At 42.3% G+C, this 26976-nt stretch overlaps 2 protein-coding genes across 2 annotated transcripts in view; both read left to right on the forward strand.

The window, feature by feature from the left end:
* Positions 1–24806, forward strand: part of LOC136678672 (ribonuclease inhibitor-like) — a 119977-nt gene extending 95171 nt beyond the window's left edge. Inside the window, exons 7-14 of the mRNA XM_066656763.1 lie at positions 2690–2860; positions 2995–3165; positions 3300–3470; positions 3570–3740; positions 3875–4045; positions 14564–14668; positions 15465–15511; positions 23112–24806. Of these exons, the coding sequence (XP_066512860.1) occupies positions 2690–2860; positions 2995–3165; positions 3300–3470; positions 3570–3740; positions 3875–4045; positions 14564–14668; positions 15465–15511; positions 23112–23644 (1540 nt within the window). The 3' untranslated portion in view covers positions 23645–24806. The remainder of the gene's footprint in view (positions 1–2689; positions 2861–2994; positions 3166–3299; positions 3471–3569; positions 3741–3874; positions 4046–14563; positions 14669–15464; positions 15512–23111) is intronic.
* Positions 1683–2604, forward strand: LOC136687672 (ribonuclease inhibitor-like). Its single transcript, XM_066662191.1, has 2 exons — positions 1683–2286; positions 2421–2604. The coding sequence occupies exons 1-2, from the start codon at positions 2054–2056 to the stop codon at positions 2602–2604; spliced, it is 417 nt and encodes a 138-aa protein (XP_066518288.1). The 5' UTR covers positions 1683–2053.
* Positions 24807–26976: the final 2170 nt, after the last annotated feature.

Consider the following 26976-nt stretch of genomic DNA (forward strand, 5'->3'; position numbering starts at 1 on the left):
AAAGTGCAACAGTTGATCTTAAAGTCAGAGGTAAGTTCTAACACTGGATCAAACATCACAAACTTTGCTTGAATATAATTGTTCTATAATGTTTTTCATCTAATTCAGTGTCTAATCCATTACAGTTTAATCTTAATCTAAAACTGATTTGTGTTCATACACATTACTGCACTATTATTTATTTATAACATTTCTCTAATGTTTTTTTTCTCAGATGTTGCTGCTTGGAAGACTGCTCTGATCTGTATTTCACTTCTTCTTCTTCTTCTTCTTCTTCTTCTTCCTGTATTAATTATATCAGTAATGATCGTGAAAAGTAAGTTTATTGTAAATGTCTCAGTTTTCACTAATTATGTTAATACTCAGTGAATGTGTAGAAATTGTGACGACAGATATTTAATCAAATGAAAACACTGTAAAAGAATAATTAATGAAGAATATTAAACCTCTCATATCATTAATTCCAGTGTAATCCTGCACTGAGGAGAAATGCTCAGTGAACAGTTCGGCTCATGTTTAAATCCATAACGATGAGTGACCTGCGTCTGTCTGAGGGAGCTCTCTCAGTGAGACTTTACTGAGCCGTCACTGCACAAAGATAAAATGTTACTGTCACAGTCAGTGTTATAAAATCAGAAGGTTCTTCTCCCACACCTCATTCTTTAGTAAAGTTCATGAACACAGACACCACTCAGTGCGGTAAACATCAGGAAACTTCTTTCACTCTATACTTCCACAAACAAAGCTCAACAAACAGCTGCAGGATCTAAACCTCACGTGTGTTTAATGGGACGTGTCCACAATCACTGACCACTTCACTGCTGAAGAGGGATAGAAGGTCAATACACAAGACCTTCAGGGAAATTGGGGACAGTGGGAGTGAAGGAACAGTGCTGTCCTCCTCCATCAGTCCATGGCTGAGGTGTCTTTAACAACGCACCTAACACCCCAACTGCTCCCCTGGCGCCACGGGTGGCTGCCTTCTGCTCTGGGTGTGTCCACTGCCCCCATTACACTAGTGTGAGTGTGTTCAGTGCCACAGAGGGGTTAAATGTGGAAGACACATTTCGTTGTACAATGACAAATAAATGTCAACATTTTATTTTTGTATAAATTTAAGGAAGCTTTAACCCTTTCACATCGCTCATAATTCTCACTTCACGTCACTCCATGTGGCACACTTCATTTATTCATTTATTCATTGTCTGTAACCCTTATCCAGTTCAGGTGGATCTGCAGCCTACCCAGAATCACTAGGTGCAAGGCAGGAACACATCCTGAAGGGGGCAAGATAATTATCCTGAGATAATGATTCTGAGAAAAAGAATAACACCAATGATATAAACCCCCATGTAATGTTTTCCCTTCACATTTTCTATTGGAGGCTCTTTATACAAGTTCTAGGTGAAAAGCAGTTATATTTTTGAGGATGTCATAAATTATTGTAAGATTTGTTTTGTGAAAGCACCCATTGATTTTGAAACCTTAAAGTATTTGTATGATGTCAGTGAATGCTGCACTCATTTCTCTCTACATTCACCTTTATTCTCAGGAAAGAAGATAGAGGGAGTGTTCACTCGTTTAAAATACTCAGTTGTAGCCAGAGAGATTATCCGCTCTGATGTGAGGGATGAGATTAATCTGAAGGAGTACAACACCACAGAGGAGGGTTATCTGAGCCTCATCCCAGCGATCACCAACTGCAGAAAGGCTCGGTGAGTGTTTAATCTGTTAATACTGATAAGTAACTGATTAATGAAATACATATCACACTGTAATTCTGTGTTCCTCCTCCGCTCCCTCCAGAGTTTAATCATCATTTAAAATCTTTCTTGTTTTCTGAGATTCTTATGAACCCCAGAGGGACTGTGAAGTTGTGATGTTTTATGTGAAATGTACAGGTTGGAGAAGATAAAATGCTGGACTGTGTTTTACAAAAACTAAACCTGTTCATCTTTAAATCATCTCAGTGCAGTTCAACAGATCAGTTCAAACACAGACTTGTTTCTTCTACTTTTACAGATTAGCTGGCTGTAATCTCTCTGATCAGTTAATGGACAAATTAATAGAAGCTCTTCTGTCAGAAAACTCCTCTCTGAAAGAACTGGATCTTAGTGACAATGACCTGAGTGGTTCAAGACTGAAGAAGCTCTGTGAGGCACTGAGGAGATTAGAGACACTCGGGTCAGTTAGAATAAGAATGGGTAACAATGACCTGGAGGATTCAGGAGTGAAGGAGCTCTGTGACGGACTGAAGAGTTCAGACTGTAAACTGGAGACACTGAGGTCAGTGATAATGATTAACTTATTTTTATCTTTTTTAAAATGTTAATTATGACTCAGTAATAAAATGCATGTTTATTTTCCTACTCAGTAATATTCTCTCCGTACACAGTATTGTTTTTACTCTCCCTGTACAGACTAGCTCAGTGTCGTCTTGGGAAACAGAGTTGTGAACATCTGAAATCAGTTTTACTGAATAATTCCTCTCTTAAAAACCTGGACCTCAGTAACAATGACCTGCAGGATTCAGGAGTGAAGGAGCTCTGTGACGGACTGAAGAGTGAACTCTGTAAACTGGAGACACTCAGGTCAGATTTCTGAGAATGTTTTACTGATATTACTGAATGTAGAAGTTCCCACTTTTACAGCCCATTCCCTCTCTTTATTTCTTTCTTTCTCTCTCAAGGTTGGACTCCTGTGTCCTCAGTGAAGACAGCTGTGATTCTCTGGCATCAGTTTTGAGTTCAGGTTCAACACTGAAAGAACTGGACCTCAGTAACAATGACCTGCAGGATTCAGGAGTGAAGGAGCTCTGTGACGGACTGAAGAGTCCACTCTGTAAACCGGAGACACTGGGGTCAGTAATAATGATGAACTTATTTTTATCTTCTTTAAAATGTTAATTAGGACTCAGTAATAAAATGCCTGTTTATTTTCCTACTCAATAATATTCTCTCCGTACACAGTATTGTTTTTACTCTCCCTGTACAGACTAGCTCAGTGTCGTCTTGGGAAACAGAGTTGTGAACATCTGAGATCAGTTTTACTGGAGAATTCCTCTCTTAAAAAACTGGACCTCAGTAAAAATGACCTGCAGGATTCAGGAGTGAAGGAGCTCTGTGACGGACTGAAGAGTGAAGACTGTAAACTGGAGACACTCAGGTCACTAACAATGATGAACTTATTTTTATCTTCTTTAATATTTTAATTTTGACTCAGTAATAAAATGCATGTTTATTTTCCTACTCAGTGATATTCTCTCTGTACACAGTATTGTTTTTACTCTCCCTGTACAGACTAGCTCAGTGTCGTCTTGGGAAACAGAGTTGTGAACATCTGAGATCAGTTTTACTGAATAATTCCTCCCTTAAAAACCTGGACCTCAGTAACAATGACCTGCAGGATTCAGGAGTGAAGGAGCTCTGTGACGGACTGAAGAGTGAAGACTGTAAACTGGAGACACTCAGGTCAGATTTCTGAGAATGTATTACTGATATTACTGAATGTAAAAATCCCCCACTCTTACAGCCCATTCCCTCTCTTTATTTCTTTCTTTCTCTCTCAAGGTTGAACTCCTGTGACCTCAGTGATGACAGCTGTGATTCTCTGGCATCAGTTTTGAGGTTAGGTTCAACACTGAAAGAACTGGACCTCAGTAACAATTACCTGGATGATTCAGGAGTGAAGAAGCTCTGTGACGGACTGAAGAGTGAACTCTGTAAACTGGAGACACTGAGGTCAGTGATAATGATGAACTTATTTTTATCTTCTTTAAAATGTTAATTATGACTCAGTAATAAAATGCATGTTTATTTTCCTACTCAGTAATATTCTCTCCTTACACAGTATTGTTTTTACTCTCCCTGTACAGACTAGCTCAGTGTCGTCTTGGGAAACAGAGTTGTGAACATCTGAGATCAGTTTTATTGAATAATTCCTCTCTTAAAAACCTGGATCTCAGTAAGAATGCCCTGAAGGATTCAGGAGTGGAGGTGCTCTGTGACGGACTGAAGAGTGAACACTGTAAACTGGAGACACTCAGGTCAGATTTCTGTGAATTACTTTATATAAGTGGGAAAATATTAAATCTTCATCTTCACTTTTTCATTAACATTTATCTTATAAAAGTTGTCTAAATTGAAATGAAACGCTTATGTTCACTGGCTAAAATAATCCTCAGTCATGTGCTAACACAAAGACTCCAGGATTTGGACATCCATAATATATTATAATTTCCACTTTCACCTTGAAGAAACTAAACAATGTTAAAGTCACCTTCTTTATCCACCTTAAATAGGTGACTATGCAAGACTGAAGAAAGTGTCCACACATAGGTGCCTGTGCTTTTGTGGTTTTTCAGAAAATTAATTGTTTACCTGTTCAGGAAAACATTTGCTGACTCTTTGTCCATCTGAGGGTTTTTACGTCTGCTATTGTTTCATACCTGGCAACCCAGGCTGTGTTAGGTGTGTTGTGAATCGATAGCCAAAATACCAATTCTGTCAGTCCACACCAGCTCTGGAATGGACACCTCTTGAAAATAATATACTGTTGACACAGATCTGAACAAACACCAGACAAACTAAACAGAGATCCAGAAAGCTAAATTAAACACAGATACCTAGACAGAGAGAGACCTAGACAGAGAACCAGGAACATAACAGAGTGAGCTAAACCTAAACCTAAACAAAGAGAGCTAAAGCTAAACCTAAACCTAAACAAAGAGAGCTAAAGCTAAGCAAAGAGACACTTGAACAGAGATACAGAGACCTGGAATGAAAATGGTGGACAAACACTGAGACGAAGGACAGAGCTTATAAAATAGGGGCCAATACAAAAACACCAGGGAACAAGAGTCACATGAGGAGACACTGAGAGGGTGGAGCTACAGACTAAGGTGGGGTGGAGACAAGAACAATACAAAACAAAGAGCCATGTGATTCTAATCACATGACAAACAAGTGACAAGGCAGAAATACACTAAACAGGAAAATACATGACAGACACCAGTGCTTCAACTTTAGCCTGTTTCCTTAATCTATGACTGCACCTTTAAACAAAGACATGCTTTAAATTCCATGTTTGTGAAATTTTACCCGTCTGTGTGTGTAACTGATTTGTCGACATAAAAATAAATAAATAAACTCCACACCCTTATTCCTTATTGAGAGCACCGTGTCCAGAATGGTGTAACGGACGAAGTGTTTACACTGATTCAGTGTCTCGACTGGAGATGGATCCGTTCCTATAACAGTATCGGGTCCTACATAGACATCATTCACTTATCAGATCTCGGAAAGGGCCAGTCCACTTACAGATCCATATCCCAGTCCACAGCTTGGACAATGAACCTCTCTAAACAACAGAACTAATGAGGAACATCACAGGTCCACATTCCATTCCACATCTTTCCATGAATCCATGACAACTTCAGTCTATGACTGAGAACATGGTTCACAGGTAAACAGTGTTTTAGTTCGGTGACGAAGGAGGATTTAGAAAACGCTGTACATGGTGGAGGTGTTAGAAACGTCTGCTGTCTGTGTTTGGATTTTGGAAAATGCTGTTCAAACTAAGCCACGCATCTCTGTTTACATTAGCAGAGTGCATTCAGGATCTCACCCTGTTCTGTGTGTGTGTGTGTGTGTGTGTGAGAGAGAGAGAGAGACTGACTTCTGAAATTGTTCTGTATCTCAGCAGCAGTGTAGAGAAAGCACTGAGAAGAGCAGCACTGTGTAAAAGTAGAAATCATGATAAAATAAGTCCATATTTTCAAGTAAATGATCAGATCATTAATTAAAAAGAAGAGAAAGTAAAACACAATATAAAAGAAAGAAAAATCTTTTGAGTGGTTTGCCGTTCTCGTGAAGATGTGGATATTTTAAAATGCTGTTGGTGTTGATGATGAAGCTGTGAATGTTCAGATAAAATGTCTGAAGCTTCATGGTGTTTTTAAAAGTATCTGGATGCGTCTGGACGGGGCCTGAGTGACCACAGAACATTAGCTGGTGGTGTGACTGGATTATGCCCAGTGTATTCCACCATCCTGAAAATACACAGCACTGACATGACCCCGAGAGGATACATGTGTGTGTTTAGGGGTTAACCACAGCGCTGCACTGTTACTAACGTTACTTTATAATGACTGTAACCTCACTGACTGTGTGTCTGAGTGGATGTGTAGGAGAATGTGACAGGAGCAGAACATAAATAAATTCCTTTAAATTCAGTGAATTGTGTGTAGATTTGAACTCTTCTCATTTTAACTGTGGTCCAAATTACTGTTCTTTGAAATCTTATTGTTATTCTCTTTTATTCTTATTATTATTAATTTGGCTTGTCAAAGCCAAATTACTGTTCTTCGAAATAATATCTTTTCTTCTTATTATTATTATTATTGTTATTCTATTCACAAAATGTAAAATCCTACTCCTCCTAGGGTTTTCATGCTACAGCCACGAAACTTCACACTATTCAATCTATTAATGTACAGTAATTATTAATTATTATGTAGTATTAAGCCCTTACGAACAAGTTGGTAGGTGACACTATACAATCATATTTTTTAATACATATACGTTATTTTAATCCTTTTTGAATATCAGAGTGTGTTCTCTCTGTTTATCAGTAGAAATGTTGAGGCTGTTCTCTCCCATTTCCAGTTTCATAGATGTCCTCTGTTTGGATTGTAGATTTTAATTCTCCTGATTTTGTGCATGCATTTCTCAAGTTAGAAATTGACTGACGTGGTGGTGGTGTGTTAGTGTGTGTTGTGCTGGTGTAGAGTGGATCAGACGCAGCAGTGCTGCTGGAGTTTTTAAACCCTGTGTCCACTCTCTGTCCACTCTGTGACACACTCCTCCCTCGTTGGTCCACCTTGTAGATGTAGAGTCAGAGACAGTAGCTCATCTGTCGCTGCACAGTGTGTGTCGCTCGTCCTCTAGTCCTTCATCAGTGACACAGGACGCTGTCGACTGGATGTTTTTGGTCGGTGGACTGTTCTCAGTCCAGACACTGAGGGGTTAAAACTCCAGCAGCACTGCTGTGTCTGATCCACTCTACACCAGCACAACACACACTAACACACCACCACCACATCAGTGTCACTGCAGCACTGAGAGTGATCCACCACCACATCACACCTGCTCTGTGGGGGTCCTGAGTGCTGAAGAACAGGGGGAGAGGGGGGTAATAAAGTTTGTAGAGAAACAGATGAACTACAGTCTGTCACTGTAGAACTCCACAGTGCCCCTGTGTGGTCAGTGGAGCTGAGAGAATGGAGAGTGATTGTAGATATAAGGTAGATGTGTCTAATGAATGTCAGTGAGTGGATATTCAGAAATTTAGAGTTCATGAAAAAAATGCTGATAATGAAACTGATAAAAGAAATACTGTATAATTACTGTAAGTTATTAGGAAACATTATTATGAATATAAATACTATTTCAAAGTATGTCTCCAAATTGCACACTCTGTAATACATTAATTAAGTCATGTTTGTGTTATCATTTATCATAATAAAGTTGTTACGCAATATCCAAATAAATCATAATGAGACCTAATTAAATATGCTTTACTTGTGTAATTTCTAAAAATTTTAATTTCATTTTTTAATAAAAAACCAGATTCCAAAAAGTTGGGACACTAAACAAACTGTGAATAAAAACTGAATGCAATGATGTGGAGGTGGCAAATGTCAATATTTTATTCGTAATAGAACATAGGTGACAGATCAAAAGTTTAATCTGAGTAAATGTAACATTTTAAAGGAAAAAAATGTTGATTCAAAATTTCACAGTGTCAACAAATCCCAAAAAAGTTGGGACAAGTAGCAATAAGTGGCTGGAAAAAGGAAATTGAGCATATAATGAACAGCTGGAAGACCAATTAACACTAATTAGGTCAATTGACAAGATGATTGGGTATAAAAAGAGCTTCTCAGAGTGTCAGTGTCTCTCTGAAGCCAAGATGGTCAGAGGATCACCAATTCCACCATTGTTGCGCAGAAAGATAGTGCAGCGATACCAGAATGGTGTTACCCAGCGTAAAATAGCAAAGACTTTTAAGTTATCATCATCAACCGTGCATAACATCATCAAAAGATTCAGAGAATCTGGAACAATTGCTGTGCGTAAGGATCAAGGCCATAAAACTCTACTGGATGCTCATGATCTCTGGGCCCTTAAACGTCACTGCACCTCAAACAGGAACGCCACTGTCAAGGAAATAACAGAATGGGCTAAGGAATACTTCCAGAAAGCATTGTCAGTGAACACAATCCACCGTGCCATCCGCCGTTGCCAGCTGAAACTCTACAGTGCAAAGAGGAAGCCATCTCTAAGCAAGCTCCACAAGCTCAGACGTTTGCACTGGGTCAGGGTTTTTTTAAAATGGAGTGTGGCAAAATGGAAGACTGTTCTGTGGTCAGATGAGTCACGATTTGAAGTTCTTTATGGAACACTGGGACGCCACGTCATCCGGACCAGAGAGGACAAGAATAACCCAAGTTGTTATCGACGCTCCGTTCAGAAGCCTGCATCACTGATGGTATGGGGTTGCATGAGTGCTTGTGGCATGGGCAGCTTGCATGTCTGGAAAGGCACCATTAATGCAGAGAACTATGTTCAGGTTCTAGAACAACATATGCTCCCATCTAGACGTCATCTCTTTCAGGGAAGACCCTGCATTTTTCAACAAGATAATGCCAGACCACGTTCTGCAGCAATCACAACATCATGGCTACGTAGGAGAAGGATCCGGGGACTGAAATGGCAGCCTGCGGTCCAGATCTTTCACCTATAGAGAACATTTGGTGCATCATAAAGAGGAAGGTGCAACAAAGAAGGCCCAAGATGATTGAACAGTTAGAGGCCTGTATTAGACATGAATGGGAGAGCATTCCTATTTCTAAACTTGAGAAACTGGTCTCCTCTGTCCCCAGACGTCTGTTGAGTGTTGTAAGAAGAAGGGGGGATGCCACACACTGGTAAAAAATGGCCTTGCCCCAACTTTTTGGGGATTTGTTGACACTGAAATTTTGAAACAACATTTTTCCTTTAAAATGTTACATTCTCTCCGTTTAAACATTTGATCTGTCATCTATGTTCTAGTACGAATAAAATGTTGACATTTGCCATCTCCACATCATTGCATTCAGTTTTTATTCACAATTTGTTTAGTGTCCCAACTTTTTTGGAATCCGGTTTGTAGAAAGTACAAAGTAAAACCTGTTGCATACCCTTAAAATCTCAAGGTGTAACTAGACCTCAGCAGGACACTTAACGGAGCTTAAAAACAACGATATGTAACAAATGTCAGGTCTAATTTCTTTATTATTAGTTGTTACGACCCAGTCTAGGGTTGAGCCGTAACAGAAGGAGGTGTGTGTTGGAATTAATATATGTGAAGGGAATAACTGTAACAGAGATGTAAATGGTGAAACAAAAAGGACACAAACGGAAACACAGAATGGATAATGAATAGAATATATATTGTAGATGGGATATTTACAATGAAACCAAACACCAGTGAACTTCAGGATGGCCTTTAGCCGACAAAAACAACAAACAAACACCCCTCCTAACTGACCCACAAACAGCTCTAACTTACCTAAGTGTAAACAAAAGGAAACAAAAGACAATACCTTACCTTCCTCCCTGTCTATACACAAAAACACACACAAAACCCACTCCCAAAAAAAAACGGCAGCCAACCCTACTCTGGTGAAATATATATATATATATATATATATATATATATATATATATATATATATATATATATATATATATATATATATATATATATATATATACAGTGTTTACAATAATTTACAACAGATAGATCTAGCATCAGTTAATAAAAAAGGGGCAAACACAAACTCTTAGTCGAAGTGGGAATGTAACAAAGTCAAAACCAGGCAAACAGAATTCAATATACACTACACAAATCACAGCACAAAACAAAGCTTCCTAACAGTGTACACAGAGGCGTATTTATGACTCCCACCGGGATGACGTAGACGGAAATGGTGACAGACACAACACATGGACGATGAACAAATACACGAACTGGAGTTTGGAATGAACTCTAGACGGGTGAACAAACATGGACTGGAACAGATTGCAGAACCTATAAATTTACAGAGATAGTGAGAGAAAGAGAGAGAAAACACACACACAGCGCAGCGTAACATAGTGTTTTTTTTTTTGTTTGTTTAGTTTTCCATTCCACATTAAGTAGCACAGAAATGTGTTGACAGTTTGTGCTCCATTTAAGGCAGAAATGAATACTGGAATAAGCAGCTGGTATTGTCACGCAAGGAGACGTGAAGAGTAGATTTTAAGGAGGCGGACACACTCGCTACCCGTTGCCGTTGCCGTTGGCGCCGTGCTCTCTCCAGGAGCTGGCGCAGGAGGGGGCCAGAAGAACAAGACAAAAAAACGAAACTAGCAGACGTATGATAGGACATGGTGATAAGAGACTGGACTTAAACGGACATTGGACAGAAGTAGAAAGAGGAGACGGGACTTGTGATAAGACAGGGTGCTGGAACTTAGATTGGAAACTGAACGGGGACTGAGACAGAACAGGAGCAGATAAACGTGACTGGACTTGGGACAAGACGGGAGCAGAAACAGGGTACTGAAACGTAGACTGGACAGAGGGTTTAACAGGTGACTGGAAAGGACTAACAGGAAACTGGACTGGGCTTGGCAGGGGTACAGGAAACATGACCTTAACAGGGACTGACATAAACAAAGTAACAGGGACCGGAACTGAAAGAAAAGCAGACACAGGTACAGGGATGACAACAGAAACAGGAATCAAGACAGGAACAGACACTGGAACAAAAACGACAGGTGGGTGCCCAGGGCTGGCAAATGTCCGTGGAAATGTCTGAGGGACCAGCCTGGGCACAGTTCTGGGGATCGGCCCCGGAGTCCTTGGGGCCGTCCTACGGGTTAGACCGGGAGCGGCCGTAGCCACAGTCTCGGGGGCAGAAACGGCCGGAGCCACAGTCTCAGGAGCAGAAACGGCCGAAGCGAAAGTCACAGAGATAGGAGCGGCTGAGGGAGCCGTACTCACGGAGACTGGAGACCCTGTGACGACGTCCACGGAGACAGGGGAACCTGCAGTGACGTCCACGGAGGCAGACGGAACTGCGACGACGTCCACGGAGGCAGACGGAACTGCGACGACGTCCACGGAGGCAGACGGAACTGCGACGACGTCCACGGAGGCAGACGGAACTGCGACGACGTCCACGGAGGCAGACGGAACTGCGACGACGTCCACGGAGGCAGGGGAACCTGCGACGTCGTCCACGGAGGCAGGGGAACCTGCGACGTCGTCCACGGAGGCAGGGGAACCTGCGACGTCGTCCACGGAGGCAGGGGAACCTGCGACGTCGTCCACGGAGGCAGGGGAACCTGCGACGTCGTCCACTGAGACTGGAGAAAGTGCGACGACGTCCACGGAGGCAGAGGAATCTGCGACGTCGTCCACAGGGACTGGAGAAAGTGCGACGACGTCCACGGAGGCAGAGGAATCTGCGACGTCGTCCACGGGGACTGGAGAAAGTGCGACGACGTCCACGGAGGCAGAGGAATCTGCGACGTCGTCCACGGAGACTGAAGAGGCGGGCGTCGCTCTTACGAAGACAGGAGAGGCAGACGCCGCCTTCAAGGAGAGCTCCAGGCGTGCCATGAGGCCTGTAAGCTTCTCCTGGAGGTCAGGAGTGAGCGCAGAGTGGTGCTTAGGAACTGGGGACCTAGCGACGACGTCCAGGGAAACAGAGGAATCTGTGACGTCGTCCATGGAGACAGGCGCGGCCGGAGGCGCCGCGCTGAGGAAGACAGGCGCGGCCGTAGTCACCGCGCTCAGGGAGACAGATGCGGCCGTAGGCGCTGCGCTCAAGGAGACAGGCGCGGCCGTAGGCGTTGCGCTCAAGGAGACAGGCGCGGCCGGGGGTGCCGCGCGCACGAAGACAGGTGCGGCCGGAGGTGCCGCGGGCACGAAGAGAGGTGCGGCCGAAGGTGCCGCTCTTCCAGGAACAGGAGCGGCCGGAGGAGCCGCGCTTAGGGAAACTGGAGCAGCCGTTGGCGCCGTGCTCTCGGAAACTGGAGCTGAGGCGTCCAACGACGCAGGTGCTCGTGCTGCTCGCCGAGCACGAGTTGAGGATTTATCGGGTTTAGGGGGTCTGATGGGCGCACTCTTGAGGGATTCCCCCAGAGGTGCGCCCCTGTTAGCCTTACCTGCGTTGTCCTGAGGTAAGAGGCTAACAGCCCCTACACATAACCCCCCCCCCCAAGAATTTCCCCCGGACCTGAGGGGATAATCCTCCAGCGAAGGGGAGACTCCAGCCCGCTTTCTCCTCCGGCTCCGTCGATTCCCGCTGGAGCAATTACTCGATTCCTGAATCGAGTCTTCTGTTCGGGGGAAAGGAACCGCACCGGGCATGCGCTGCAGCCGTTGACTCCAATCCGAAGTTGCTCTTAACGCCTCCTCCACGGGATCTTTGGGGCCTGTGCGGAACAGAGTCCGGCGAATTACACCTCTCCTAAATGGGTAGTCCGTGCTAGCTGTGTCCTTATTTAGATCGGTCATTCTGTCACGAGGGTGTGATGAGAGGACTTAGGAGGCGGACACACTCGCTACAACACAGAATTTAATATAGAAATGACGTAACAAAACGAACTTGAGTAGAAACACGAAATAACACTACTAGACTGGGGCATGAAACAGGCAGGAGACAACGAGAAACGAGCTAGAGAAACAAAGACTACGATAACAATTGGGAAACAGAACGAGCAAGAGAACACCACATGAACAAAACCTAACACAAACACAATTCACAATGAAACATCTGTCACGCAAGGAGACGTGAAGAGTAGATTTTAAGGAGGCGGACACACTCGCTACAACACAGATGATTTATTAAAGCGAAAACACAAACGAACTTAACGAGAAACACGAGATAACATTAACGAGCAGGAAACAGGGCAAGCTAAAGGTCAAACATTACAAAACACAAACGAACTAGAGGGTCACGAAAGGGGTAAGAGAACGAACGAGGAACAAGAAACCAAAAACGAGAAACACTACGAAGAACCATGAGCGTGAAACAAACAACGAAAACAAGCAAGCAGACAAACAACCAAACAAAGAAAATGACCGATACCAGGAAGTGAGGGAAGAGGGCTTAAATACATGAACTAACTAGACACACCTGACACGGATAACAAGGGAAACGATGAGGAGGCGGAACAAAGGCGGGGCATGAACATAAAGAAAACAAAACCATGTGCGGAGATAGGAAAACAACAAACAGACAGTGAACAAAAAAACAAACCAGAAAGTGTCAAGATGTGACAGGTATATTAATTCCTACATTACATCACCTCTATCTTTCTGTCGTCTTGTGTCTTTTCATTTTTTCTGCCTTGGGCACCAGAAGGTTTCTGTCTTTTCGACATAGTTACTGTGTACTTAGTTAATAAGGTGTTATTGTCACACTCAGTCACTGAGCCCCTCCTCCCCCACAGGAAAATTTTAAAATATTATTAAAAATATTTGTGCTTGCCCCCATTGACTGTGTGTATGTTGCCCTGTGAAGGACTGGCGCCCCCTCCAGGGTGTATTCCTGCTTTGCGCCCAATGATTCCAGGTAGGCTCTGGACCCACCACGACCCTGAACTGGATTAGGGTTACAGATAATGAATGAATGAATGATATAAGTGCTTTTAGGGCTTATATATTGACAATAAACCTATGAAGTTGACGGTTTTTGTAATATCTAGAACAAACCTTATAAGTGTTGGTGAAAAAAGGTAAAGTTTAATCTCTATCTCCCCTTCACTTTTCAGCCTTCACTGATGTGGTCCATAATAGCAAAAAGTCCTGTACAAATGGGATGATTTCACATGATTTTTATGCATACGCTGCAGACTGATGGTTTATGTTTTCATAGATGTTTTTCTTTTAAATTAATAAGCCCCAGGTGATAAATCTGCACATTGTCACGGAGGACGTGAAGGGTGGACTAAGGGAGGCGGACACACTCGCTACAACACAGACAGTTTAATATATAAATAACGCAACAAACAAACTTGACGATAAACACGAAATAACATTACTAAGAAACATAGGAATAGAGCAAGAGACAAGCAAGGGACCGAAGGCGAAACGAGGAAACAAACTAGGGATATGCAGACTACAATAACACAACACAATCACAAGAACAAGAAGGTAAACACGAATGGGGCATGAAGGGAGCAAGAGAGACGAGCAATAACGAGGACGAAAACACAACAAAACCTAACACATGAACAAGAAATGACCGATAACAGGAAGTGAGGGAAGATGACTTAAATACAAGAACTAATAAGAAACACCTGACACAGATAAAGACAAAGAGGCGGAACAAAAGGTGGAGCTAGAGTGCAACGAGGGCGGAGATAGGAATAACAACAAACAGACAGAGCCACATGGAAAGAGAAAACAAACAAGAAAGTGCCAAGATGTGACACACATTAATTCTTTACCCTGCTCTCTGCAGATTGTCTCGTTGTATGATCTCAGAGGAAGGTTGTTCTTCTCTCTTCAAATCTTCAAAACTGAAAGAACTGGATTTGAGCTACACAGGAATCCCAGGATCACAGAGGTGTGTAAAACTCAGTAGATTGAGACACTTACAGGTAGGATCCTCACACACCAGAGAGGATTGTTTAAGTAAATATCTTTTTTATATTTTTATGATTATTTTTCTAATCAAAAGTCAAAAAGATGTTCTAATTGTACAAAGGACTTGTTATTAAATGTAATAAAGCCAAAGTCACATACATGCAGCATCACAGAGAATCAATAAACAGAATATAAATGAACTATTTTCTCCCATAACACACCCTCTGAGATTCATAATAATGTTTATATTAATAAAGCTAAAGTTTGAGTACTTGACAGATAACAACTGTATATCACATGAATGCACTAAAAACAATCTAAACCCTAATTCAGCCTTTTAACAGTTTAATCAACATCGTACATTTAACCTCTTCACTTCAGGAAATGGTCTAAATTTCACACCCTTCTCTAAACTATTGGTTTTTGTGGACGTGATTTTTCTATTGAAAGATCTGATGTGATTCATTTGCCTTTGAAAGTGCATCATATTCCTTCAGATAATTTAGAGATGATCCATGTTTCATTAATGTTAAATTCAGGAGCAGCACTCACACTGCAGTACGTTGTGAAGTAAATAGAAGGATATTTGACTTTGAAATGTCATGGATTGAAAATAAATTCCTCAGAACACTTTAATAAAGCACAGATACGTAAAAAGTACAGAGACACTGTATCACCTGTGAATGTGAAGAGTGAGACTCAGACTAAAAATAGCCTGAGTGGTTTAGATAAAAGTTGTATAAGTTTAGTTTGATAAATTGTGTTTCTTCTTTCAGGATGGTCCCAACAGGAGGGAATCGAATCAAAAAAGAGCCAAAGAAATGTAAGTTTATGGTGTTCAAAGCAGGCTGCACGGTGGTGCAGCAGGTAGTGCCACTGTCACACACTGTTTGAGCGGAGTCAGCAAAAAGTAGTCTTTTATTAAATCATAATTATTTATTTGATTCATTTTATAATGAATGATCTGCTGAGTGGTTAACAAATACTTTATTTAAGAAAAAAATTGCAATTATGAGCGGGGTCTCTTTCTCTGATTTACAGCTGACTTCAATGAGCAAATCGCACTAACACAGCACACTCAGATAATATAGAAAAGTTATTTATTTAGATAAAAAATAAACATTCATAACATTATTATTAAATTATTAAAGCTTCATAGACTGTGCTCAATGTCAGACCACAAGCCTCTTATGACCTTCAATAATGTGTGATCAAAAATGGATTAATACATGGAGTGTGTAAACTAAACACTACTGGGAGGTAAATAACTAAGAAGAGAGGCACATATTTATCAAAAATTGACTTGATATTCAACCCTGAAAAGCACACGAGAGCCTACTGTAATCACTGAAAGATAAGCTTTCCACCGCCGTTGGCTCCAGATGAGGATCCAGGTCTGAAGCGAAGGTTCTGGTGTCGGTCCGCTCCATGGTCAGGGAATCTGAAGGACTGCCTCTCTGGGTTTGTCCAGAGCACAGCGGTTCCAGGAGGTGAAGGTTTAGTTCCTCAAACCTTTGAGGACTCTGGTTCTTGCTCTGGGCTGGTTTGTTGATGCTCTGAGCGGCAGATTCAGAGACTCAGTGAAGCGTTCGTTTCTGGATGAATGCCAAATATCCGTGGTTCTGTAATTTCTGATCTATAAACTAATCTCAGATGTGGTGTACTTGCTTGGCCAAGTCGAGTTTACAAGCCTTTGATTAGTATAAATGTGGAAGCTTTGTTGACAAATCAAAAGAACAAAGAAACAAATCACAATTAATTTATTTCTTTCCGCAGAAGGTTCAGTACTTTAACCCACTGATACGTGCTCCAACTGAACTAAACTCTAACTGTTCTCAGACTCCAACTGATGATTCAGTCTCTGCTTGGGGCTTTTCAATATCTCCTTGGCCCCGTACCAGGGGAGGAGCTTGTGCTCTGATTGGACCCTTGGACCCATTGGACCCCTGATTGGATTCAGTCAGAATTAATAAACTAATTGAGTCCTTATTTTGCTTATAACAAAGATATAAAGAGTAAAACCTTTCCTCGTAGTTTGGTACATTGTTTGGTTTTATATAATCATACAAGCAAACCAGGCACTGTTACCCATCTATGTTAGTTTACATTAAAAAAGAACATGGGAAGCTTCCAGGGTACACAGTCCCAGTTAAAGAAGGCATTAAACAACTTATTTGTTATTTTATTTACAACACAAATATAGGTAAAATGTTCATCAAGGAAATGAAATAAAGAGGTGTTCCCTTGTTTACTTTAGTGTAGTGTTAAACTAAGCAGAGATGAATTTGATCAATTTTTATGACTTCAGAATAAAAGTCTAGTACTTTAGATCACTGACTGATTTATCAATCTATTAAAAAGATAACGACTTTAAGTTAAGCAATTTTAGAAGTTTTTATACACTACATACAAGAAATATTTAAGAGAAAACATGAGAACAAATGTCTCTTTGAAGTCATGTGATGTTGTTCCTCGTGAGGGGGCAGTTGCTCCATGTTGCTCAAAGTTTTAATTCTGAAACAAATTCCTCTTCAATTTAGGAATCGTACTTGATATCAATTTAATTGTCGTGTGAAGTATCAGCGTTTTGTTGTAAGAAAGGAGATTTTAATGGTGAAAAACCTATAAGAGTTGGTTTTCTCACAGAGTTAAAGCAGACGTTACACAGTGATCTCCTGATTGTCTCAACTCTTGTTGATTAGATTATCTCCAACTCTGAGGAGGGCCATGTGTTACCTTTGTGTCATGAATTTTAATTACAAAGGTCCCCAAATCGTCCTTTACCTTTTAGAGAAACCATACGGGTGGCTTAACAAAAGGTGTCCGTGTTGCCCCCTTTCCTTGAGTAAGCCATAAAAGATAACTTGGAGCATCTGGTTGACCTGAAAGTTATGTGACTTTGAGATCGTCCCGAGTTCACTACACTACCGCTCCGGGTGACTGTCTGTGAGGAGTGTGGTGTGTTCTCCCTGTGTCTGCGTGGGTTTCCTCCGGGTGACTGTCTGTGAGGAGTGTGGTGTGTTCTCCCTGTGTCTGCGTGGGTTTCCTCCGGGTGACTGTCTGTGAGGAGTGTGGTGTGTTCTCTCTGTGTCTGCATGGGTTTTTTTCTGGGTGACTGTCTGTGAGGAGTGTGGTGTTTTCTCCCTGTGTCTGCATGGGTTTTTTCTGGGTGACTGTCTGTGAGGAGTGTGGTGTTTTCTCCCTGTGTCTGCATGGGTTTTTTCTGGGTGACTGTCTGTGAGGAGTGTGGTGTGTTCTCCCTGTGTCTATGTGGGTTTCCTCCGGGTGACTGTCTGTGAGGAGTGTAGTGTGTTCTCTCTGTGTCTGCGTGGGTTTCCTCCGGGTGACTGTCTGTGAGGAGTGTGGTGTGTTCTCCCTGTGTCTATGTGGGTTTCCTCCGGGTGACTGTCTGTGAGGAGTGTGGTGTGTTCTCTCTGTGTCTGTGTGGGTTTCCTCCGGGTGACTGTCTGTGAGGAGTGTGGTGTGTTCTCCCTGTGTCTGCGTGGGTTTCCTCCGGGTGACTGTCTTTGAGGAGTGTGGTGTTTTCTCCCTGTGTCTGCATGGGTTTTCTCCGGGTGACTGTCTGTGAGGAGTGTGGTGTGTTCTCCCTGTGTCTATGTGGGTTTCCTCCGGGTGACTGTCTGTGAGGAGTGTGGTGTGTTCTCCCTGTGTCTGCGTGGGTTTCGTCCGGGTGACTGTCTGTGAGGAGTGTGGTGTGTTCTCCCTGTGTCTGCGTGGGTTTCCTCCGGGTGACTGTCTTTGAGGAGTGTGGTGTTTTCTCCCTGTGTCTGCATGGGTTTCCTCCGGGTGACTGTCTCTGAGGAGTGTGGTGTGTTCTCCCTGTGTATATGTGGGTTTCCTCCGGGTGACTGTCTGTGAGGAGTGTGGTGTGTTCTCCCTGTGTCTGTGTGGGTTTCCTCCGGGTGACTGTCTGTGAGGAGTGTGGTGTGTTCTCCCTGTGTCTGCCTGGGTTTCTTCCGGGTGACTGTCTGTGAGGAGTGTGGTGTGTTCTCTCTGTGTCTGCGTGGGTTTCCTCCGGGTGACTGTCTTTGAGGAGTGTGTTGGTTTCTCCCTGTGTCTGTGTGGGTTTTCTCCGGGTGACTGTCTGTGAGGAGTGTGATGTGTTCTCCCTGTGTCTGTGTGGGTTTCCTCCGGGTGACTGTCTGTGAGGAGTGTGGTGTGTTCTCCCTGTGTCTGTGTGGGTTTCCTCCGGGTGACTGTCTGTGAGGAGTGTGGTGTGTTCTCCCTGTGTATATGTGGGTTTCCTCCGGGTGACTGTCTGTGAGGAGTGTGGTGTGTTCTCCCTGTGTCTGTGTGGGTTTCCTCCGGGTGACTGTCTGTGAGGAGTGTGGTGTGTTCTCCCTGTGTATATGTGGGTTTCCTCCGGGTGACTGTCTGTGAGGAGTGTGGTGTGTTCTCCCTGTGTCTGTGTGGGTTTCCTCCGGGTGACTGTCTCTGAGGAGTGTGGTGTGTTCTCCCTGTGTATATGTGGGTTTCCTCCGGGTGACTGTCTGTGAGGAGTGTGGTGTGTTCTCCCTGTGTCTGTGTGGGTTTCCTCCGGGTGACTGTCTGTGAGGAGTGTGGTGTGTTCTCCCTGTGTCTGCCTGGGTTTCTTCCGGGTGACTGTCTGTGAGGAGTGTGGTGTGTTCTCTCTGTGTCTGCGTGGGTTTCCTCCGGGTGACTGTCTTTGAGGAGTGTGTTGGTTTCTCCCTGTGTCTGTGTGGGTTTCCTCCGGGTGACTGTCTGTGAGGAGTGTGGTGTGTTCTCCCTGTGTCTGCGTGGGTTTCCTCCGGGTGACTGTCTGTGAGGAGTGTGGTGTGTTCTCCCTGTGTCTGCGTGGGTTTCCTCCGGGTGACTGTCTTTGAGGAGTGTGTTGGTTTCTCCCTGTGTCTGTGTGGGTTTTCTCCGGGTGACTGTCTGTGAGGAGTGTGATGTGTTCTCCCTGTGTCTGTGTGGGTTTCCTCCGGGTGACTGTCTTTGAGGAGTGTGGTGTGATCTCCCCGTGTCTGTGTGGGTTTCCTCCAGATGACTGTGAGGAGTGTGGTGTGTTCTCCCCGTGTCCATGTGGGTTTTCTCCGGGTGACTATCTGTGAGGAGTGTGGTATGATCTCCCCGTGTCTGTGTGGGTTTCCTCCAGATGACTGTGAGGAGTGTGGTGTGTTCTCCCCGTGTCCATGTGTGTTTCCTCCAGATGACTCTGAGGAGTGTGGTGTGTTCTCCCCATGTCCACGTGGGTTTTCTGTGTGTATGTGTGTGTGTGTGTGTGTGTGTGTGTGAGCGTGTGTATCACCATGTGAACGACTGCGCCCCCTCTAGGGTTTGTTCCTGCCTTGCACCCAGTGATTCCAGGTGGCTCCAGACCCACCGCGACCCTGAATTAGACAAGTGGTTACAGACAATGAATGAATGAAAGTGTAGTGAGAGGTGTGAGAACAATGAGGCACTGATTATGTGGAGGTTAAAGAGAGTGACCAGTAAACCCTGAGGATTGTGTTCACTATAACATTGTACAGTGAAGGAATAAAATACTCAATCTTTGTTACTCATCACATTAAAAAACACAATCAGTTCCTTAACATTGCAATAGCAGTCGTTAGTGCAAGTTATTATTTTTAAAAAACTTCATTAACATTTCTTTTTCCTCTCATGTTTTCTCATATCTTTTTTTGTGTTTTTCTCACAGTGTATTGTGTTGTGTATGTGATTTTGTATGTTGTGTATCTGAATGTGTATTTTGTATCTGATTGTGTTGTGTCTTATTGTTTGTTGTGTTTCTGATTGTGTTTATTTGTTTGTTATGTGTCTGATTGTGATTTGTGCATATAGTGTGTTGTGTATCTGAATGTGTTGTGTGTCTGATTATGTGATTGTGTGCTGTGTTTATGAATATGTCGTGTCTCCATTGTGTGTTGTGTATCTGATTGTGTGCTGTGTTTCTGATTGTGTTGTGTCTGATTGTGTGTTATTTGTTTGTCGTGTGTCTGATTGTGTGTCATGTGTCTGATTGTGTGTTGTGTGTCTTATTGTGTGTTGTGTATCTGATTTTGTGTTATGTGTCTGATTGTGGGTTGTGTGTTGTGTGTCTGGTTGTGTGCCGTATGTCTGATTGTGTGCTGTGTTTCTGATTGTGTATCTGATTGTGTGCTGTGTTTCTGATTGTGTGCTGTGTTTCTGATTGTGTCGTGTCTGATTGTGTGTTGTTTATTTGTTTGTCGTGTGTCTGATTGTGTGTTGTGTATCTGATTGTGTTTGTGTGTCTGATTGTGTGTTGTGTATTTGATTGTGTGTCGTGTGTCTGATTGTGTGTTGTGTCTTATTGTGTGTTGTGTGTCTGATTTTGTGTCATGTATCTGATTATTCAAGTTCAAGAAGTTAATTGTCATTTCAGCAGTATACAGTGTTTACAGTACACAGTGAAACGAAATAGCGTTCCTCCAGGACCAAGGTGCTACATAAGACAATACACAACATTAAAGTGCAACTAGTGCAAAGCTAGTGCAACATAAAACAGTGCATACACATTAAAGTGCAAAAGATATGGCTAAGAAAAATACAAAACAATTTAATACAAGACAAGGCAAAAACCATAAGTACGGAGGGGGTGAGGGAGAGAGACACTGCAATTTAAAGTGTATTTGTGCTGTAAACGGTAACTGGATGTAAACATGATGTAAACCGGATATGTGTATAGAGTACACTCATTTTCAGTCCAACAGACCAGTGTTTGTGTGAAGTGTGTGTGTGTGTGTGTGTGTGTGTGTGTGTGTGCTTCTTCAGTCCAGTCTCAGTCTCTAGGTGTTTAGGAGTCTGATAGCATGTGGGAAGAAGCTGTTTCGGAGTCTGGATGTGAGGGCTCGAATGCTTCGATACCTTTTTCCAGACGGCAGTAGGTTGAAGAGTGTGTGTGAAGGGTGTGTGTGATCTCCCACAATGCTGAGTGCTTTGCGGGTGCAGCGAGTGGTGTAGATGTCTGTGGTGGAGGGAAGAGACACACCGATAATCTTCTCAGCTGTCCTCACGATCCACTGGAGGGACTTGCGATCTGCCACAGTGCAGTTTCCAAACCAGACAGTGATGCAGCTGGTCATGATGTGGGTTGTGTGTTGTGTATCTGATTGTGTGCTGCGTTTCTGATTGTGTCGTGTCTGATTGTGTGTTGTTTATTTGTTTGTGTATTGTTTATTTGTTTGTGTGTTGTGTATCTGATTGTGTGTCATGTGTCTGCTTGTGTGTTGTGTGTCTTACTGTGTGTTGTGTATCTGATTTTGTGTCATGTGTCTGATTGTGGGTTGTGTGTTGTGCATCTTGTTGTGTGTCATGTGTCTGCTTGTGTGTCTTATTGTGTGTTGTGTATCTGATTGTGTGTTGTGTATCTGGTTGTGTGTCATGCATCTGATTGTGTGTTGTTTGTCTGATTGTGTGTTGTGTATCTGATTTTGTGTCATGTGTCTGATTGTGGGTTGTGTGTTGTGCATCTGGTTGTGTGTTGTGTATCTTGTTGTGTGTCATGTATCTGATTGTGTGTTGTTTGTCTGATTGTGTGTTGTGAATCTGATTGTGTGTCATGTGTCTCTTTGTGTGTTGTGTGTCTTATTGTGTGTTGTGTATCTGATTTTGTGTCATGTGTCTGATTGTGGGTTGTGTGTTGTGTATCTTGTTGTGTGTCATGTATCTGATTGTGTGTTTTTGTCTGATTGTGTGTTGTGTATCTTGTTGTGTGTCATGTATCTGATTGTGTGTTGTGTGTCTGATTGTGTGTTGTGTATCTTGTTGTGTGTCATGTATCTGATTGTGTGTTTTTGTCTGATTGTGTGTTGTGTATCTTGTTGTGTGTCATGTATCTGATTGTGTGTTGTTTGTCTGATTGTGTCATTTATCTGATTGTGTGTCGTGTGTCTGATTGTGTGTCATTTATCTGATTGTGTGTCGTGTATCTGATTGTGTGTTGTTTGTCTGATTGTGTGTCATGTATCTGATTGTGTGTTGTTTGTCTGATTGTGTGTCATGTATCTGATTGTGTGTTGTTTGTCTGATTGTGTGTCATTTATCTGATTGTGTGTCGTGTGTCTGATTGTGTGTTGTGTATCTTGTTGTGTGTCATGTGTCTGATTGTGTGTTGTTTGTCTGATTGTGTGGTGTGTATCTGATTGTGTGTTGTTTGTCTGATTGTGTGTCATTTATCTGATTGTGTGTCGTGTGTCTGATTGTGTGTTGTTTGTCTGATTGTGTGGTGTGTATCTGATTGTGTGTTGTTTGTCTGATTGTGTGTCATTTATCTGATTGTGTGTCGTGTGTCTGATTGTGTGTCGTGTATCTGATTGTGTGTCGTGTGTCTGATTGTGTGTTGTGTATCTGATTGTGTGTTGTGTATCTGATTGTGTGTTGTGTATCTGATTGTGTGTTGTGCATCTTGTTGTGTGCAGATGCCTCTGAGCTCACATTGGACCGAAACACAGTAAACACACACCTCTCTCTGTCTGAGGGGAACAGGAAGGTGGAGTGGGTGAAGGAGAGACAGTCGTATCCTGATCATCCAGAGAGATTCGACTGGCCGCAGGTTCTGTGCAGAGAGAGTCTGACTGGACGCTGTTACTGGGAAACTGAGTGGAGTGGGGAGAAGGTTGATATTTCAGTGGCGTATAAATCAATTGGAAGAAAAGGAGACAGGTTTGACAGTTGGTTTGGATGGAATGAAAAGTCCTGGAGTCTAATCTGCTCTAATAACAGTTACTCTGTCCTTCACAATAAGAAGATCACTGCTCTCCCTCCTCCTCCCTCCAGGTCTAACAGAGTAGGAGTGTATGTGGACAATGACGCTGGCACTCTGTCCTTCTACAGCGTCTCCACTGACACACACACACACTTACACACACTCACCACCACATTCACTGAACCCCTCTGTGCTGGGTTTAGGGTTGAATATAACTCCTCAGTGACGTTGTGTCAGATTGAATAGTTGTGTATTTGTGTGTGATTTGATGCTCTTTGCAGTGTCCACACATTTTCATTTTATTTTTCTTTGTTTCCTTTACTATTCCTTTATGCCTCTCGTGTGGGATTTTAGTGTAAAAGTTTGACTGAAAGTAATAAACCTCCTGTGTCTGAGTTTCAGGAAAGTCCGCTGATGTATAGTGAATTTATACAGCGCTGTATCTGTTTAATAACAGCAGAAATATGAGTGCAGTAACAGGTGATAAAATTAAACACTGAATGAAGGACATTAAACACCGTCTGGGGATGATTCTCCATCCTTTCATTCTTCCTCAGTTTCTCAGGGGGAGGAGCTAAGGCCATTATTCAGGGTGGGTTTAGAGAGATGGAGGAGTTGGAGAAGTTAGGACAGTTCTAAAGGACTATGATTGATAGGAAGCCACAACATTTATTAGAATATTAGAAAAATTCTTTTTCAGTATTAAAGTATTACTCTATTATCCATAAAATATTTGATATAATATGTATGCATGTATATATCTTTACACTTATATAGCGCCTTTCTAGACACCCAAGGACGCTATACAATCCACACTGCTCAGAACACTCAATCCACACACACACACACACACTGGTGAGAAGTCTTTTTATACAAGACTTCAGTGTGAAAGTCATTTATGTCATATTAAGCATTTACATTGACCTCTGTATTATGTTAATAATCAGCCTAGAGGTGATTTAAAGTGTATTAGAGGATGTGACTGTGGTTATTCCCAAACACTATAAATTACAGAAGGGACGTGATCACCTGCAGATTGTGGTGTCAGAGGAGGGTCCAGTCCCCTGTGGATATGGAGGGTCCACTGTACATGGGTTGGGTTCAAACAGGAAGATGAGCTTCCTTTCTGTTACTAACTGCAGTACAGAGTTAATCAAAAGTTTGAGTACACCATGAGATTAGTGTGTTGTTGGTTTTCGGAGAGGGAACATGTTATATAGACTACTGCACCTGTTTATATACTGAATATAAACATTGGAAGATAAAACACATTAAATGTGAAATGTATGAATAATTGATAATGTTTTGTTTTACTATCCCAATGTGTTAAAAATAAAAGCTAATAGAATGTCTTACGTATTTTTATTAGCTACTGTTTCTCCAGGGGTGTCTGAACACTTGCACTCTCCTGCCTCAGTCCTTTCAGGGGAGGGGGGTTGTTACAGCCCGTCTAGGTAAGCTGCAACATAATGAGAGGAAAAAAAAAAAAAAAAAAAAATTCTCCCAACTCCTCACACTTCAATCCCACTAGACCAAGAAAACCACACAATGTCACAACACTCCAGTCTCCAAATGTTTTATTGACTGTAAGGCTATAATGGAAGCAAAGCGTCAGGAGTGATCTAAGCCCAAAATAATCAAAACCCCTTTCCATCCAAAAATAATTAAGAAAATACAAAAACATAACCTAACTCCCTAACAAACAAAAAAATTCATACATTAGGTAGCTGAATCACACAATAGCATTCCAACATACACACACAAACAAGCCTTAGTCTACCAGGAAGAAGCAATGGCAATGAGGAAGAGGAGGAGCTTCTTTCAGTCAACCAGCAGGGCTTTATCTGTTCCACCTTAATCCTGTCAGCCAACCAGAGCACGGTTCCAGCAACAAATCAGCAGCACCTGAGGCATTTACTCAGAGAGTAGAGAAACACAAAACACAAATAAGTCACTAGATGCAACACCCCCACCCTACAGAATCAAATATGTTTGAAACTGTATAAAATGAAACATGTGACAAAGCATCAGCAACAATATTTTCACTTCCCTTTTTATGATGCATCTCTAGAGGGAAAGATTGTACCAACAATGACCATCTCAAGAGACGTTGATTATGATTGCTCATTCGATTAAGACCAGTGGGTTATGACCAGTGTAAACCACTATCGGCACCGAACTTGACCCAACATAAACTTCAAAATGTTGTAAAGCCAACAAAAGAGCTAACGTTTCCTTTTCAACAGTACTGTAATGCAACTGATGTTTGTTGAATTTTTTTTGAAAAATAACAAACAGGATGGTCAATGCCTTGGTGGTCTTCCTGTAGCAAGACAGCCCCTGCACCTGTCCCACTTGCATCTACTTTAAGTTTAAAAAGGTACCTCAATTTGGTGCAGTAAGGACTGGAGAGTTACACAAAACAGCTTTGACGGCGTCAAAAGCTAACTTACACTCTGGAGACCACACGAATAGCTGACCCTTTTGAAGTAGGTCAGTAAGAGGAGACACTAGACTAGAAAAGTTTCTACAAAACGCATAGTAAAAAACAGCCATTCCTAAAAATCTCCTTAACTCACGCCGGTTAGTGGGAGCAGGAAAGTCCAAAATGGCAGAAATTTTAGCATGTACAGGGCCGGACATGACCTTGGCCAACCTCACGACCCAAGTAAGTAACTACTGCTTTACCAAATTCACATTTTGCTAAATTTAATGTAAGGGAGGCATTCTGCAACTGACTGAACACTTCTAAAAGAGTTTGCAAATGGTCAGCCCACCTAGATGAATAAATGACAATATCATCCAAATACACATCACAATTGGTTATATCAACCAACACACGATTCATCAAACGTTGAAAAGTAGCAGGAGCATTTCTAAGCCCAAAAGGAAGAACTGTATATTGTAGAAAACTATCAGGAGTTACAAAAGCAGAAATGTCAGAGGCACGCTGGGCTAATGGTACTTGCCAGTAACCTTTTAGTAAATCTAGTTTTGTAACGAGTTTTGCAGATCCAACTCTATCAATACAGTCCTCCATTCTAGGAAGTGGAAACAAATCAGGTGCAGTAATAGAATTAACTCTCCTGTAATCTGTACAGGAACGCACTGACCAGTCAGGTTTTGGCACCACTATGAATGGAGAACTCCAAGAACTTGTGCTGGGAACAGCAAACCCTGTGTCCACCAAATATTCCTTTTGCATTAAACTCCTTTTAACTGGATTAACCCGATACGCATTTTGTTTAATGGGTCTGTGATCACCAACATCTATGTCATGATGCACAAGGGACGTCTGAGATGGAATATCTGAAAACAAAGATAAGTGACCTTGAATAAGATTTATCACATCCTCATGATCACTCAGATAAATGGATTAAGTGTGAAGGTAAATCAGCTAAAAATCTCCGAATTGGATAAACGTGCAGGCACAACAGGTACACTATGCAATGTTAACCCATCTTCTTCAGAGTTATACACAAGTGGGAGAACAGCAACAGTAGAAGTAGTGGTTTTAGCAGTAGGCAACACATCACAGCTTCCCATAGGACCACGACATACATAGGCCTTTAGCATAT

Source organism: Hoplias malabaricus, chromosome 2, assembly GCF_029633855.1.
Source record: "Hoplias malabaricus isolate fHopMal1 chromosome 2, fHopMal1.hap1, whole genome shotgun sequence".
Lineage (NCBI taxonomy): Eukaryota > Metazoa > Chordata > Actinopteri > Characiformes > Erythrinidae > Hoplias > Hoplias malabaricus.

Coding starts and splice junctions, on each gene's coding strand:
- LOC136687672 (XM_066662191.1), top strand. CDS start 2,054: ATGGACAAATTAATAGAAGCTCTTCTGTCAGAAAACTCCTCTCTGAAA. Junction 2,287..2,420: donor TGTAAACTGGAGACACTGAG/GTCAGTGATAAT, acceptor CTCCCTGTACAG/ACTAGCTCAGTGTCGTCTTG.